Source organism: Notechis scutatus, chromosome 6 (genome assembly GCF_049901735.1).
Source record: "Notechis scutatus isolate UNSWTSFEM ecotype Mainland chromosome 6, rNotScu1.2, whole genome shotgun sequence".
NCBI lineage: Eukaryota > Metazoa > Chordata > Lepidosauria > Squamata > Elapidae > Notechis > Notechis scutatus.
In genome coordinates this window covers 73,817,563-73,833,543 of record NC_142014.1, presented here as the reverse complement: position 1 = coordinate 73,833,543, position 15,981 = coordinate 73,817,563, and the positions used below count along the sequence as shown (strand labels likewise).

At 44.3% G+C, this 15,981-nt stretch overlaps 1 protein-coding gene across 1 annotated transcript in view; it reads right to left on the bottom strand.

Annotated features, from left to right (window-relative positions):
• Positions 1-15,981, bottom strand: part of ST8SIA1 (ST8 alpha-N-acetyl-neuraminide alpha-2,8-sialyltransferase 1) — a 63,607-nt gene that overhangs the window by 33,035 nt on the left and 14,591 nt on the right. The window contains exon 2 of the mRNA XM_026678270.2: positions 4,954-5,098. Within this exon, the coding sequence (XP_026534055.2) occupies positions 4,954-5,098 (145 nt within the window). The remainder of the gene's footprint in view (positions 1-4,953; positions 5,099-15,981) is intronic.

Here is a 15,981-nt window from a genome sequence, read left to right as displayed (position 1 = left end):
AGTTACAGTTTGTGTTGACCATGTTTTGGACTTAATTCTCTGCAGTCAAAGGCTGTTCCTGGGAAAGTTTTTCTCTAGCCAGAAGGTAACCTGGACACTGGGGGCAAAGTTGGAGCTTGTTGATGACCCAAGCTCTGTAAAGGACCTTGGAATACTCACCTCTAATGATCTAAGTGCTAGAGCCCACTGCAACTACATAGCCAAAAAGGCATTAAGAGTTGTTAACCTAATCCTACGTAGCTTTTTCTCTGGTAATATCACACTACTAACCAGAGCATACAAAACATTTGCTAGACCAATACTCGAATACAGTTCATCAGTCTGGAACCCACACTACGTATCTGATATTAGCACAATTGAGAAAGTCCAGAAATATTTCACAAGAAGAGTTCTCCACTCCTCTACTCGTTGTAGAATACCTTATGCCACCAGACTTGAAATTCTAGAACTAGAAAACCTTGAATTACGCCGTCTTCGGTCTGACTTAAGCATGGTATATAAAATCATACATTGCAACGTCCTACCTGTCAATGAATACTTCAGCTTCAACCATAACAACACAAGAGCACACAATAGATACAAACTCAAAGTAAACCGCACCAAACTTGATTGCAGGAAATACGACTTCAGCAATAGAGTGGTCAATGTCTGGAATACTCTACCCGACTCTGTAGTTTCTTCCCCAAACCCCAAAAACTTTAAAATTAGACTGTCTACTATTGACCTCACCCCTTTCCTAAGAGGCCTGTAGGGGGCGTGCATAAGCGCACCAACGTGCCTACCGTCCCTGTCCTATTGTTTCTCTTATTCTTTTATTTTTCTTATATGTACCCATTTTATGTATTCGCAACTATGTATACATTTATACTTATTATCTTGTAAACAATTGGCAAATCAAATAAATAAATAAATAAATAAAATAAATAAAGGGACTCCTACTGATTATCTGACTGTGCTGCCTTTGTGCCACGCCCTGGGACATCACATTCATAGAGTGGAGTTGAGATGAATGTGAAATGGGCAGCTCTGAATAAATAAATAGAATAAATAAATAAATGAGCTACTTTTCTCCCAGGTTTTGGGAAACAATGAGGTTGGAGTCTAGTGATTGTAATGTTTTTAATATATTAGGAGTGTTGCTTTAAGGTTTTGGGGGCTGTTTACTTATCCAAATATTACTATTGTTTATGTTCTTATCTCTGCTGCTGTGTATCACCCAAAGTTAGGACACATAAGATCGGTAGCCATATACAGGTGAAACTCGAAAAATTAGAATATCATGCAAAAGTTCATTTATTTCAGTAATGCAACTTAAAAGGTGAAACATATGAGATAGACTCATTACATGCAAAGCAAGATAGTTCAAGCCATGATTTGTCATAATTGAGATGATTATGGCTTACAGCTCATGAAAACCCCAAATCCACAATCTCAGAAAATTATAATATCTTTTGCAGAGATTACTGCCTCAATGAGGTGTGGCATGGAAGCTATCAGCCTGTGGCACTGCTGAGGTGTTATGGAAGACCAGGATGCTTCAATAGCGGCCTTCAGCTCTTCCGCATTGTTCGGTCTCATGTCTCTCATCTTTCTCTTGGCAATGCCCCATAGATTCTCTATGGGGTTCAGGTCAGGCGAGTTTGCTGGCCAATGAAGCACAGTAATCCCACGGTCATTGAACCAGTTTTTGGTGGGCAGGTGCCAAGTCCTGCTGGAAAATGAAGTCAACATCCCCATAAAGCTCGTCTGCAGAAGGAAGCATGAAGTGCTCCAAAATCTCCTGGTAGACGGCTGCATTGACCCTGGACTTAATGAAGCTGTGGAAACTTCAGACTGGACTTCAAGCATCTTGCAGTGTGTGCCTCTCCATTCTTCCTCCAGACTCTGGGTCCTTGGTTTCCAAATGAGATGCAAAAGTTGCTCTCATCGAAAAGAGGTCTTTGGACCACTGAGCAACAGACCAGTTCTGTTTTTCTTTAGCCCAGAATGTCAGACACTTCTGACATTGTTTGTTGTTCAGGAGCGGCTTGATAAGAGGAATACGACATTTGAAGCCCATGTCCAGAATCCGTCTGTGTGTGGTGGCTCTTGATGCACTGACTCCAGCCTCAGTCCACTCCTTGTGGAAGTCCCCAACACTTTTTAATGGCCTCTTCCTGACATTTCCTGACATTCCTCTCCAAGCTGCGGTCATCCCTGCTGCTTGTGCATCTTTTTCTTCCATACTTTTCCCTTCCACATAACTTTCTATTAATGTGCTTTGATACAGCACTTTGGGAACATCCAATTTCTTTTGCAATTACCTTTTGAGGCTTTCCCTCCTTGTGGAGGGTGTCAATGATGGTTTTCTGCACAACTGTCAGGTCAGCAGTCTTTCCCATGATTGTGATTCCTACTGAACCAGATTAAGAGACCATTTAAAGGCTCAGAGACCGTTTGCAGGTGTTCTGGCTTAATTAGCTGATTAGAGTGGGACACTTTGAGCCTAGAATATTGAACCTTTTCACAATATTCTAATTTTCTGAGATTGTGGATTTGGAGTTTTCATGAGTTGTAAGCCATCATTATATCAATTATGACACATCACGGCTTGAACTATCTTGCTTTGCATGTAGTGGGTCTATCTCATATCTTAGTTTCACCTTTTAAGTTGCATTACTGAAATAAATGAACTTTTGCACGATAGTCTAATTTTTTGAGTTTCACCCGTAAGGCTCATTTACAAACAAACCACTAGCCTCCCATTTGTTAAGGACACTACAAATATATATATTTCTCTAAGTATAAGAATGTTTTTTGTTGTCTACTTGTGTCCACACACATACCTTAAGCCGAACTGGCAAAGGGGTGTCCTTTTTACTCTCCCCTTTTCTGGCCAATTGTGTCACAACAAGAGGCAGCAGGACTAAACAGCAGTAATAAGAACAGCATGAAAGAAAGGAACTCAACCATGGAATGTGTAGAGAGTAAGGAAGATGGCCTTGACAAGAGACAAGCTAGATCAGTTATTAAGGTGATAACAAGAAACATACAGTTTAAGTCCAAAACAAAAGAAAGGCATGTGGAAATGGTCAGGCAGACAACTCCCTAATTCACATGAGCATAAGTGGGGTAAGAGGAGGGGGTAAAGCACAATTAGACTGGATAGTTGTTATTATAGTTGTGGCGGCACAGTGGTTGGAATACAGAATTGCAGGCAAATTCTTCCAACTGCCAGCAGTTTGAATCTCACCAGCTCAAAGTTGACTCACCCTTCCATCCTTCCAAGGTCGGTAAAATGTAAAGCACTATAAAGTGCTGTATAAGTCTAAGTGCTCGTGATAAATGATAGATTCAATATTAACAGCATTTTAGCCTCCAGGTGTAGTGGACTTCTTGGTTTGGCCTACACCAGGGGGCTGACAAAATTTTAGACTTCTCCAAACTGAAATTAGCAATTGCTCATGGCCCCATAACCAGGTTATTTTTATACTCATAGCACTTAAGGAAAATAACCACAACAGCACTCAGGATTCTGAAACAGTATTGTGCTGATCTTGTGAGAACACAGTCATGAATCACTCACTATTAATCACTACGTGGCATAGTCCTTCAAAGTGTCCTTCTACTATGCATGATTATCCCACAGTCAGCTGAATGTGCAAAACGGTGTGATCAGTTACTCATTGGGAACAAAAGATGGAGGGTAGAAGAGGTGTGTGTTGTGTGGGCTTCAAAATTTTTAGCAAGGGGTTCTCTTGCCCGGTTGCTGGGTGGGTGTGGCCATGATGGGCGTGGGCCTAGTCATCCTCCTGTACCACGGCGGGGAGGGGGGATTTTTGCCCTCCACGGGCTCCAGAGGCTTTCTTTGAGCCTCCGGGAGGGCGAAAATGGTTTTCCCGGGCTCCGGAGGCTCTCTAGAAGCCAGAAAACTGGCCCATTTCTGGCTTCCTGAACTTCTGAGAGGCCCGTTTTTCACCCTCTTTGAGCTTCCATGTGGGCCCTGCACTTACCTGCTTCCAAAACGGGCCACCTGAGGATTCCTGGGAGGGGCAGGGCGGGCTGGGCGGGGCCAGCCAGGAGTGGGATTTGGGGGGTTCTCCGAACTGCACAGAATCTTAGCTAGGGGCTCTCCCGAACCCTCGCGAACCCCCAGTAGCCCACCACTGTGTGTGTGTGTGTGTGTGTGTGTGTGTTTGTGTGCTTTCTTTATGTGCATGCTTGCTATAAGCAGAAGACCATAATTCTTCCATCTTGTTGTATTTAGTAAACGGTCACTTGTCGACTTACTTGATGTTTTCATGCTTTGATAACTTTTATTCTACCAACCATCTACGGCAGGGGTGTCAAACTTGATTTCACTGAGAGCCATATCAGGGTTGTGTTTTACTTCGGGAGGCCGGGGTGAGCATGGCCAGACTGACGTCACTCATGTCGGGGAGCGCCTGTGGTGGCCCGAGCGTTCTGCCAGAGAAAACAGGCTCCCGAGCTCAGTTTTCTGCTGCGATGGCCTCCTGCAACCCTCTGCCAGCAAAAACGGAGCTATGTTTTCGCTGGCAGAGGCAGTCTGAAGGCCAGACTAGGAATAATGGATGGAAATTGATCAAGGAGAGATTCAACCTGGAAATAAGGAGAAATTTTAAGACACTGAGAACAATCAACCAATGGAATAGAAGTTGCCTTTAGAAGTTGGGGGAGCTTCATCACTGGAGGCTTTCAAGAAGAGATTGGACTGCCATCTGTCAGAAATGGGGTAGGGTCTCCTGCTTGGGTGTGGAGTTGGACTAGATGACCTACAAAGTCCCATCCAACTCTGTTATCTAATCTAATCTTAATACTCAACAACTTAAATAAGCCATGATGTGCAGTCCTGACAACGGTAATGTGTTCAGCAAGCTATCGTTACATGTACCCAGAGCATGTTGGGAAAAGCAAACTGGCCTTCTACAACAAGAATACATCCAAATCACTAACCTTTGGAAACAGTGAGAAGGTTTCGTTGTCAATTGTCCAGAAGTACAGAAGTTCGCCATCATACCAGATTCTCTTTCCCACTGGCGAATTCTGTTTCGTCATTGCAAAGAGATGGCTCGGATCGCAACAATCTTTGAGAAGTTTCCTAATAGAAAGAGGAATGAGAGAAAGTGAAACCACCATGGTAGACGTTATGGTAAGGTAGCATTTGTAAGCTTTCCAGAGCACAGTCAGGCAGATTCTCAACCCAAAACTGATGGTAGGAGCAAGATCCAGACATGTTCTTTTTATAGGATAGTGTGTGGACGCTAATCCCTCCTTCCAGAGCTGTATGAAGAGTTACATCTGCCTCTGTTTTGTCCTCTAAAGCAGTGTTTGAGGGGTTCTTGGTGCTCCCTGAGCTTGGCTGTTTTCTTGCAGACATTTCATTATCCAAACTAGGTAACCCCATCAAGTGCTAGCATGAAATGTCTACAAGAAAACAGCCAAGTTCAGCGATCACCAAGGGCCATTCATTTCAACCCTGAGCTTATTGGCTTCTCAAACTCAGCAACTTTAAGATGTGTGGATGTCAGCTCCCAAAATTCCCCAGCCAGCATGCTGGCTGGGGGGTTCTGGGAGCTGACATCCACACATCTTAAAGCTGCTAAAATTGAGAAATGCTGATCTAAAGGTTTCTGAATGTCTGCAATCTTGAGACGGTCTTTAGCTGCCCAATATTGCCCAGGTACGTATGGATGTTATCATGGAAGTCAACTGCTGCATTGGTTTTATACTTCCGAAGTCCAAGTAGATGGAATTCTGGGAGTCCACAAGTTGCTAAGGTTGGACATTCCTACCCTACACCATTCTTAGCTTCCCTCCCTCCCTTCTTCCTGGGCAGATGGGCTCACTTCCTGATAAAGGATTGGGCAGCAGTCAGTCTCCATTTTGAGATGACTTATGAAGCTGAAATCTTCTGGTAAATAAAGGTGACCCTGCTTTGAAATAGAAACACAAAAGGTGAACCACTTGGCACTCATTCTGTCCTCATCTAAAATAATTCTAGAGGTTGGGCCCTGGAACTCTAAGCAACTTGGAAGAGATGCCTCCAACGACCTTAGCCAATTCCTGACATCTGTGACTAAAGGGATGATTAATTCATCATGCAGCTGATACATCCTTCCCTTCTTTCTTTTTCTTTTTGCTTCTAAGCCTTCTTAGTGTCATATGTTTCCTAAAAATGGATTGCATTAAAGCACCTGGAGATCACAAAAATAATACTGAAGAAGGAGATTCATAGGCAGAAATTTGGATCACGTGGGCTTAGGGCAAAGGAGGGGAGGATTGCAAAATGATCCAACCTCATAATGTTTCAGGGCAGAAGACAGGAATCCTACCTAATTCTGATTTATGCTCTCAACAGCATTTCCTGAAAGAAAGATTCATCGACTTCAATGGGATTGACTCTTAGTTTAAGTGGACACAAGATGCCATTCCTTGAAGGTGAATCCTGCAAGATAGTATTTAGATTCATGTAATCATGTCAAAGAATGATTAAGTGAGTATGCAAAGATTGGTGTATTTTTCTGGGTTAATATTTTGTACAGATCTGGTTTGCCCTTGAGGTATTGTGTAAAACCAGTTGTATTTAATAAATAAGTTAAGTATGAGGTATGAATACAGCTATGCAATAGGTCCCCAGATTCATATGAGCACTGTGGTAGATTAGTTAATAGTCAGATTGCCTAGAATTCAGCAAGCTGAGTATGGAATTCCTAAATTTTTTTTTCATCTCGCTCTCTCTCTCCCTTCCTCACACATACCCACATAAACTGCCGCTTTGAAAGTTCCCTTGGCTTTAGGTAGCCCTTGTCAATTTTACCTCCACAATTAAAACTCAAAACTCCTATATATATTCTGAGGATTGCCAATAGCAACTTATCTATTCCCATCTTCCTGCTTAGCCAAATATTCACTGCATACACCAGCCTTGGTAGTTTAGAATAAAGGCATTTCCAATTCCAAGACATCTCCAACAGGGGCCAATCAAAGGATTCCAGACAGATGCATGAGCTGGGACTAGAGGTAATGATGAGATAGTATTAAATCCTTTCTATAACCCTGTAATCCCTTACAGATCAATATAACCCACAATTTCTCCATTTTCTGTGCTGGTTAGGCTGCCCCTATGCAATTGCATCCAATTATGGGCACTGCATTTTGGCAGGACTTCAACCTGAGCATGCATAAAGGAGAACATTTAAGAGGATCAGGAGCCGGGAGCCAAAAATGTACAATGTTGGATGTACTGGATGTGCTTAGCCTGGAGATGGGAAGTTTGCTAAGAGACAGGGTATCTCTTTTCAAATATGTGAAGGCCTGTCATTAAAAGACAAGGCAGAATTGTTCAGAACGATTCCAGAAAACAGGATAAGGAACAGCAGATTTAACCAGAGCGGACACCGAGAAGAACTTTCTGACATCACCTTGGAAGGCGGCGATACTCCTCAGATGGGGATGTCGAAAGAGACATATTAAGGATGGTCATTAATTAGGCTCGGCCAAAGAATGTCGTAATCTAACCCAAGTTCAACTCATTCCAGGTAGTCCTTCACTTACAGTCACAACTGAGCCCAAAATTTCTGCTGCTAGGCGAAACATTTGTTGAGCGAGTTTTGCCCCCTTTTATGACATTTCTTGCCACCGTTGTTAACTGAATCACTTTCAGTTGTTAAGTAAGTAAACATGGTTGTTACATGAATCTGGTTTCTCCACTGACATTGCTTGTCAGGAGATTGCAAAAGGGGATCAAATGATCCCGGGACACTGCAACCGTCATAAACATGAGTCAGTTGCCAAGCGCCTGAATTTGATCCCATGACCATGGGGATGATGCAATGGTCGTAAATGTGAAAAACGGTCACTGCCGCTGTAACTTTGAACAGTCATTAAATGAACTATTTGCTAATTCAAGAACCACCTGTATTTGTTTTCACCATACAGACAGAATCTTTGCCAGACTAAACTGGCTATACTAGTCTAATCCTGATGGATATACACTTGGAGAAGCTATCCTAAATCGCTTTCTCTTTCACACAGTTCTAGGATGTGCTGCCTCTTATTTTCCTGCCTGTCCCTGGTAGGTGTTGTCCCCTTCCTAAGAACCTGCTGCATTACTCTAATCCAGGAGTGTCAAACTTGATTTCATTCAGGGTTGTGTTTGACCTCAGGGGGTCAGGGTGGGCGTGGCCATCTCGACAGCACTCATGTTGGGGGGCGCCTGTATTGGCCCAAGTGCTTTGCCAGTGAAAATGGGCTCCCGAGCTCCGTTTTTGGCTGCCACAGTCTCCTGCAAGTGGCCCTCCCAAGCTCCGTTTTCACTGGCAAAGAGTTGCAGGAGGCTGTGGCAGCCGAAAACGGAGTTTGGGAGCCCGCTTTTGCTGGCAGAAGCACCGTGGGCCAGTCCTTCGCTGTTTCTAGGGCAGCCCCATGGGCCAGATCTAAGTATCCTGCAGGCTTAATCTGGCCCCCAGGCCTTGAGTTTGGTACCCCTGTTCTAGTCCATCACACCACTCCCCTTTCATCCACTATCTGACAAAGTAAGTCCCCGCGGATTTTACTTTGTTTGTCATTGCCGAACATAGAAAGTGTTAGCTATCTCTGTTTCAATGCAATTGAGCCAGTGCTGTCCGGAGAAATTTCTGTGGTCATGTGGCCAGCATGATGTCATAGAGTGCTGTCATTTTCCCACTGAAGTGGTATCTATTTATCTACTCGCATTTGTATGCTTTCAAACTGCTAGGTAGGCAGAGGCCTGGGTGAGGACAGCTTACCCAGTCATGTGGAGCTCGAGTCTCGAACCTGGGCTGCCAGCTTTCCAGCTGACAAGCCCAGTGTCTTAACCACTGTGCCATCACACCGCCCCACTATCTGACAAGGAGGTTCAAAAATGAATTTTCATTGTCAACTCACAAATATTTATCTGGTATTTTAGAGTTGCCAGCAGAAAGGGAGTGGGGGAAGTAGTGCATTCCTTAGATAATTTCTAGGCAACCGAAGCTTTTGGCGCACAAGATTATTACTGGAGAGCATGATTGATGACTCTTGGCTACGGATGTGTCCCATTGGGGAATATTCTCCATTGGAGAATATACATCCAGGGGGTGGAGGGAAGACCAGGGTCAAGGATGAAATGAATGATGTGGCTCAGAGTCGGCTGCACCCAGGTAGCACCAGCATGTTCACTCCTAATAAATCTTGGTGGGTTTTTTTTTTAAAACTCCGAGATGCGGCTAGAGACTCATGATTTGAATAGTGTTGATGCTGGAGCCCTGACATTCATACTACTTGGACTAGATCAGGGGTGTCAACCTTGCAACTTTACTTGACTTAACTCCCAGATTCAGCCAGCTTTGCTGGCTGAGGACTTGTGGACTGATCAAAGTCCCAAAGTTCCTCACACCAGCTTGATCCCCAAAGTATCTTACAATACTTAAATTCTATAATTCACCAGAGATGCTATAACTGATTTTCAGTTTAATGCATTTCATTAAACTAAACATTAACCAGACTTGAATGATCATATTTGGTTTGTTCCTGTCTACCTCCCCCCCCTTGTAGTTCAGGGATGCAGCATCCCTTCTTGCTTTCTTGGGTCTCCACGGCTGGCCAATCAGATGATTAAGGTGGTTTTGGGGGGGATGCCTTTAGACAGAAATTGCACCCAAAATGGACTTTCCATGTTGTTCAAGAGAATCAGCTACTGTAGATGAGTGTTTGTCAACCTTAGCTAGTTTAAAAACGTGTGGACTTCAATTTTCAGAATTCCCCAGCTAGCATAGCTGGCTGGCCCGTTCTGGGAGTTGAAATCCACACATCTTAAAGTTGCTAAGGTTGAGGGACACTTGGACTAGCTCTTCCTGCATTCTCATGCCAACAGTGTGTGAGATTAACCCATGTGCAGCCACATATATTTATGACATTTGGGGCCTGTGAAGACCTCTTGGAGCAGTGTGGGTTGCACAGTGCAGTTGTAGTGGAAAGACAAATTATTCTACCTGGCCACACCTAAAGCACTTAATGCTGACATGGAACCAGGCATGATATTCCGCTCTGAAAAAAAAAAACGGGGCCGGCCAAAGAGACCCCCGCCACGCGCCCGGGAGCGCCCGCTGCTTTCCTCGCCAGGGCCGGGCGGTAGCATGTTGCACGGAGGCTGGTCTGTGGCTGGCCCAGCTCCCTTTCCTGCCGCTCAGCGGCCTCCGCCGCACTGCCCGGCTCCACTCAGGTATCCGGCTGGGGCTGTCAGGAGTTGCTACTGCCGGCGCAGCTCCACACGGCTCCAGTCCCACGTTGCCTCAGGAAGGAAAAGGCAAAACCAGGAGCCGCTGCTGCCGTTGCAAGCGCCGCCGCGGCTCTTCCTTTTGCCTTTCCCTTCCTGAGGCAACGCTGGGACTGGAGCCGCGCCAGCAACTCCTGACTCGGGGCCTCCGAGGGGAGGGGAAGGAGGAGAAGAAGGGGGGAAGGGGGGCAATTCCCAAAAAAATCGGAATTCCAATTTTAATCGGAAGAATATCATGCCTGCATGGAACCAGCAAGGTTTGATTATTTCTAAAAACAGATAGCCTTCTCACAGCATCTGCCCCTGCTCTTCCCAGCAATGACTCATTTGCATCCACAGGGAAACCTACTTTGTCCTGCCCAGTCTAAGATGCCCAGCACAGAGTTTTAACCAGAGTATGCTTCCAGCTCCAAGGTTATGGAATGGAGTGTGTGGAGGACCCCGGGGGACAAGGGAAAGAGCTTCTGCCTAGGAAAGTTGAATAAGCGTGGGACCCATCCTTGCATTTATAACTTTTTCAGTTCATGTAAAGACAGCTGAAAGCTGAAGAAAGATGCTAAGCACAGTCGCAGTTTCACTTAGTGAACACTTTGCTTAACAACCGAATTGCCGGTCGTAATTGTGGTCGAGACCATAGAGAGTATCTTAACTTACTGCACCTCTGTATGGTTTGCCAATTGCCCAGTGGCAGATAGGACAGCACTCCAGAGGGTTAACATCATTGCCCAGAAGATCATTGGTTGCCCTCTCCCCTCTTTGGAAGAGCTTTATAGCTCCCGCTGCCTTAAGAAAGTTCAAAACATTCTCAAAGATCCATCTCATCCTGGGAACCCTTTTTTTGAACTATTACCATCTGGCAGACGGTACAGAATAATAAAAACAAGGTCAAATAGGCTGAAAAACAGATTCTATCCCAAGGCAGTAGCTCTGTTGAATTCTACTGTATAGTGCAGTGTTGGTGTAGTGTCGGGGGTTTTCGGTTCAATGTGTGGAGTGTGAAGGATGTGTGCTTATGTTCATTTTCATGGTCATGATATGCACTGAAGATGGTGTTTGATTTCATTGCACGAGGTGCAATGACAATAAAGTAAACTAAACTAAATTAGAGTTATGGATGGTACATAAGGACACCCCAGAAAGTTGCATCAAATGCAGTAATTTCCTTCCCATAATTCTGCCTAATTTTCACCAAGTTCAGATTTTAAAATGATTTTATTTAAAATGTAAAATGAGTGGATTTTTTTGGATTCAAGAATGACCTCCTTCGTAGAATGCAACAGTGTCATAATTCAGCATTAACCAGGGAAATCTTTTCACTTTATCAAAAGGGAGTTGTTAATTTATTTAGAAAATGTATATAAATTTTCTATTGATATAAATTTTATAAAGTAGCTCACAGCGACTCTAGGTGGCTTACAAACAATAAAAACAAAACAAACAACAAAAAAAGATTAAAAACACAATACAGGTAGTCCTCAACTTACACCACAATTACCGTATTTGCCAGCGTATAAGACGACTTTTTTGCCCTGAAAAACATGCCTCCAAGTGGGGGGGTCGTCTTATACGGCGAGTATATAACAAACTCTATATTTTGAGTGGAAATGTTGGGGGCTCGTCTTATACGCCGGCAAATACGGTACATAGTTTGTCTCCTAAACAAGCCTTAAACAAGCTTAAAGAAGGAACAGAATTCTCTCTTTCTCTCTCTCTCTCTCTCTCTCTAGACCCAAAACAGCAACGCTTCAGAGCCAGCCGCGAGGCGGAATGCGAGAGTTTCGACTCGGCTTTTCCAATCCCCAGGCCAGGTCTTGGGAGGACAAGCGGGGAGGAAAGAAACTTGCTGGCCGGGCGGCAGCTCCTATCCCACTTCCTCCTCCGCAGCTTCTGGTAGGCTTGCAGGAAAGCCACGAGGACGAGGCTGTCCTGTAATCAGAGCCGCGCAGCCGGGGCCTCCTAGCTTCTCGGAAGGCTCGAGAGCGCCCGAGGCAGCGCGGAAGGCAGGGCTCGCCAGCCGCGGGACAAAGACGCTTCCTGCCTTGCCGCCATAATGCCAGGTCAGTAGCTCCTTTCCCGGCCAGTCGAGCTAAGGCAAGAGACCCGCTTGAGCCGGGAAGCCCACTTGCGAGACCGCGAGTTCGGTCTCTAAAGCCTCTGTGGGTTTCACGCAAGTTCGCACCGGTTCCTGACAGGAAAAGCGTTTAGCGGAATTCCGCAGAGCTTGAACTCCGAGGCGCTTTGGAGCGTTGCTCATTGGGAGGGGCATCTTCGGTGCATGTTTTAAATGGTTGCGAAGTACGAGTAAGTTTGTATTAAAGTGCCGATCCAAGACTTGTAGTTTTCAGGCTTGTGTTTATTATCATTTGCAGTCTCTGTATATTCAGAGTTGTATCGGGTACTTTCGATCAATTTATCGCAAGTGTTGTCGTGGCATAGGCATACTGTAACAATAAGTATTATATGAATATAATAATGAAATCAGTATGTGGCTTTGTGTCGAGTGAGTCATGCTGTATGACTCACTGGCATGGTAACAGAGTCACTACTTCCATACTTTTGCCAATGCCTCTCACAGAAACTTTTACTACAGAAATCATAGTTAACCCTATTATACCAAACCCCACTTAACATGCAGAGGATTCAAATATATTCCAGCCATTGATTGCCCTTTTAGTAGGTAGAACTACATGTGAATTTCAGCAAAAGCACTGAATTCAACGGCGATTCTTAAACGTTATGAAGACTTAAACATTAGGAAGCCTTATGAAGACTGGAAAATAGAGTTGCTACAATTCTAAGGAAACTTTAACATTCTTTCCATAATCCTAGAAGGCTTCTCCAAGTTCCTTGTTGTTTCCACTAAATCACTCCTTCCTTTCCTTGTTGCCCAGCATATCATATATTCTGCATAAAGCACACAGGCTGAATCATCTTCTTCTCCCCGCCTTTTCTATCTTAGTGCTTCTCATCCTTAGCAAGATTAAGATATCTGGACTTCAGCTCCCAGAATTCCCCAGCCTGCATGCTGGGAATTGAAGTTCAGACACCTTAAAGTTGCTGAGGTTGAGAAAAACTGCTCGGGAACACTTGCTTCCTTTTTGTCTGCTTCCTAGATGTCATTACCGTATTTGCCGGCGTATAAGATGACATTTTTGCCCTGAAAAACATGCCTCCAAGTGCGGGGGTCATCTTATACGGCGAGTATATAACAAACTCTATATTTTGAGTGGAAATGTTGGGGGGTCGTCTTATACGCCCAGTCGTCTTATACGCCGGCAAATACGGTAAGCCCAAAATTTCTGTTGCTAAGTTTTTAAGTGAGTTTTGCCCCGTTTTAGGTCCATTATTGCCACAGTTATTAAGTGAATCACTGAAGTTTTTAAGTTAGGAACCCGTTGTTAAGTGAATCTGGTGACCAGGTTGTGAATAGTAGTGGCCCATGGCCCCCTGCCTCAAATTGCCCCTTCACATTGTATAAATCTATGTTTACCTTTTTCTGAGGAAGGATTAATTTTGAGGAGGGGGAAAGAAATAAGCAAAGACCTCTCTCTTACATTCTAGCAAGATTCTTGTCTATCTTTCCACAAGATGGCAATCCATATCTTAAGTCCTATTTCTCTCTTCTTAATTGATGGCACGCCTGTACTAAAGGTTTCGGATGCTGCTAGAATTAAAAAAAAAGGATAGCCTTTCTCATTTCTCCTGGCACCAGATGGCTTGTCAGTGTTTTCTTGAGTCGTTTCTTCAGCAACCCCACGGCCGTAGTCTGCAGCAAATGAAAATTTCAGGTGCATTTGTGTTAGAACATGCTTGACTGCTCAGCCAAAATGGAATTTGGGAGGAGGAGGAAGAGGAAGAAAAAGGAGGAAACAGGGAGGGAAACATGGGAGGGAGGAGGAGAAGGAGGAGGAGGAGGAGGAGGAGGAGGAGGAGGAGGAGGAGGAGGAGGAGGAGGAGAAGAAGAAGAAGAAGAAGAAGAAGAAGAAGAAGAAGAAGAAGAAGAAGAAGAAGAAGAAGAAGAAGAAGAAGAAGAAGAAGAAGAAGAAGAAGAAGAAGAAGAAGAAGAAGAAGAAGAAGAAGAAGAAGAAGAAGAAGAAGAAGAAGAAGAAGAAGAAGAAGAAGAAGAAGAAGAAGATCTTTTAGAGAAGGGGAGAAGAGAGCAATTAAGGATTTTATTTTGAAAGCAGCTTAAAGAGGAAGTTTTCCATGACATTTTGCAGTTCTGGTGGCAGGGGCAGCAACTGAGCTAAAGGATATCTTTATCACTGATACATACATTTTAACAACATCCACGCTGCAAATCATGTGTGAGAACCAGGTTAATTCTGTCTTCACTCTTTCTGCCTTATTTACTCAGCCCTTTTCTTTACTTTTCTTCTCCTCACCTCCCCAAATTTGAAGTGCTTTTAATCTGTAGAACTTTTACTTAGTAAAAATTAATTCTAAAAAATATGTTTCCTTGCTGACACCATTCCATTTTCAAAGTGTCTATCCATATTCAGCACAACATATTCAGCGCGCAACAATACTTTTAATGTCTCACATAATCCAATGGGGGTGGGGGTGGTTAAAGTTTCCTCTTTTCTTTTTTTAATTGGATGGCAACAAACATCAGGGGCAGGCAAGGACTCACCAACCAGTCTTAATGAACCGTTTTCTGAAATTTTCCAATCCAGTACAGATTTCTCCAGAGGGGGAGCCCAACCCAGCCCATTTTCCGATCTGCTTTATTTCTCTGTGAAAAAACTCTTTTATTCTTTGAATCACAAACTCATTTCCTTCTCCAGCTAAGTCCAATTTCTTCAGCAAAAGGCAAAGTTTGCCAGTGGCATCCTAATTTTTACCTTTCATTTGATCCACTCAAGTCATTTTTGACTCCTAATGACCACATTCTCCAAGATGATCGACCCCTAACCTGTTTTTTTTCCACGTCTCTCAACAGTTGACTCATCACCACCATAACTCAAGTCCATCCACCAGGCTGCCGATTGTCCTTTTCGTTTCTTTTCTTCCATCTTTCCCGGCATTACAGCCTTTTCCAAGGTTTCACGTAGCTTTCAACCTTCTCTTGAACTCACACCCAAGTCTTCCTTTATCTCTCTCTCAGTTTCCATAATCTCAACTAGCCCTGAATCACCCGATTCTTTTGAATGTCCAGCCAGCTTTCTATTTACCAACGTGCTTCACCTCACAATTAAACTGGAAAACCAGTTTTGTACAGTGGTTGATTAGCTAATTTAGAAGCTTGGGAGACTTGTGAGTTCTAGCATGTTTTAGGAATAGAAACTGGCAGGCTGATTTTGAATCCGCCACTTCTTTCAGCTCAATATACTTCATGGGGAGTTGGGGGGACTTCCGGTTTGTCGGCTTCACGAGCGGCAGGGATTTGCGACTCTGAGCGATCCCTGCCGCGCTAGCCGCTTTTGGTGCTCCGATCCGGACGGGTCCGAGCTAGGCTACCCTGCAGGGGTAGCTGAAGATAGGGGGATCCGGAGAGGGGTTTGGGGGTGTTGCAGACCCCCTCCCCGGCCGGCAGAACCCCCTTTTCCCAAGACGGTGCAGCGGCGGTCCGCAATGGCCGCCACAAAGAAGCCGGCAGCCGGGTAAGAATGCGCAGGAGGAAGAGGAGAAAGCTTTTGAGAGTGAAAGTTTTCTTGGTTGATCCAGGACTCTAAGATACATTTAATATAATTCCTGGAAATGAT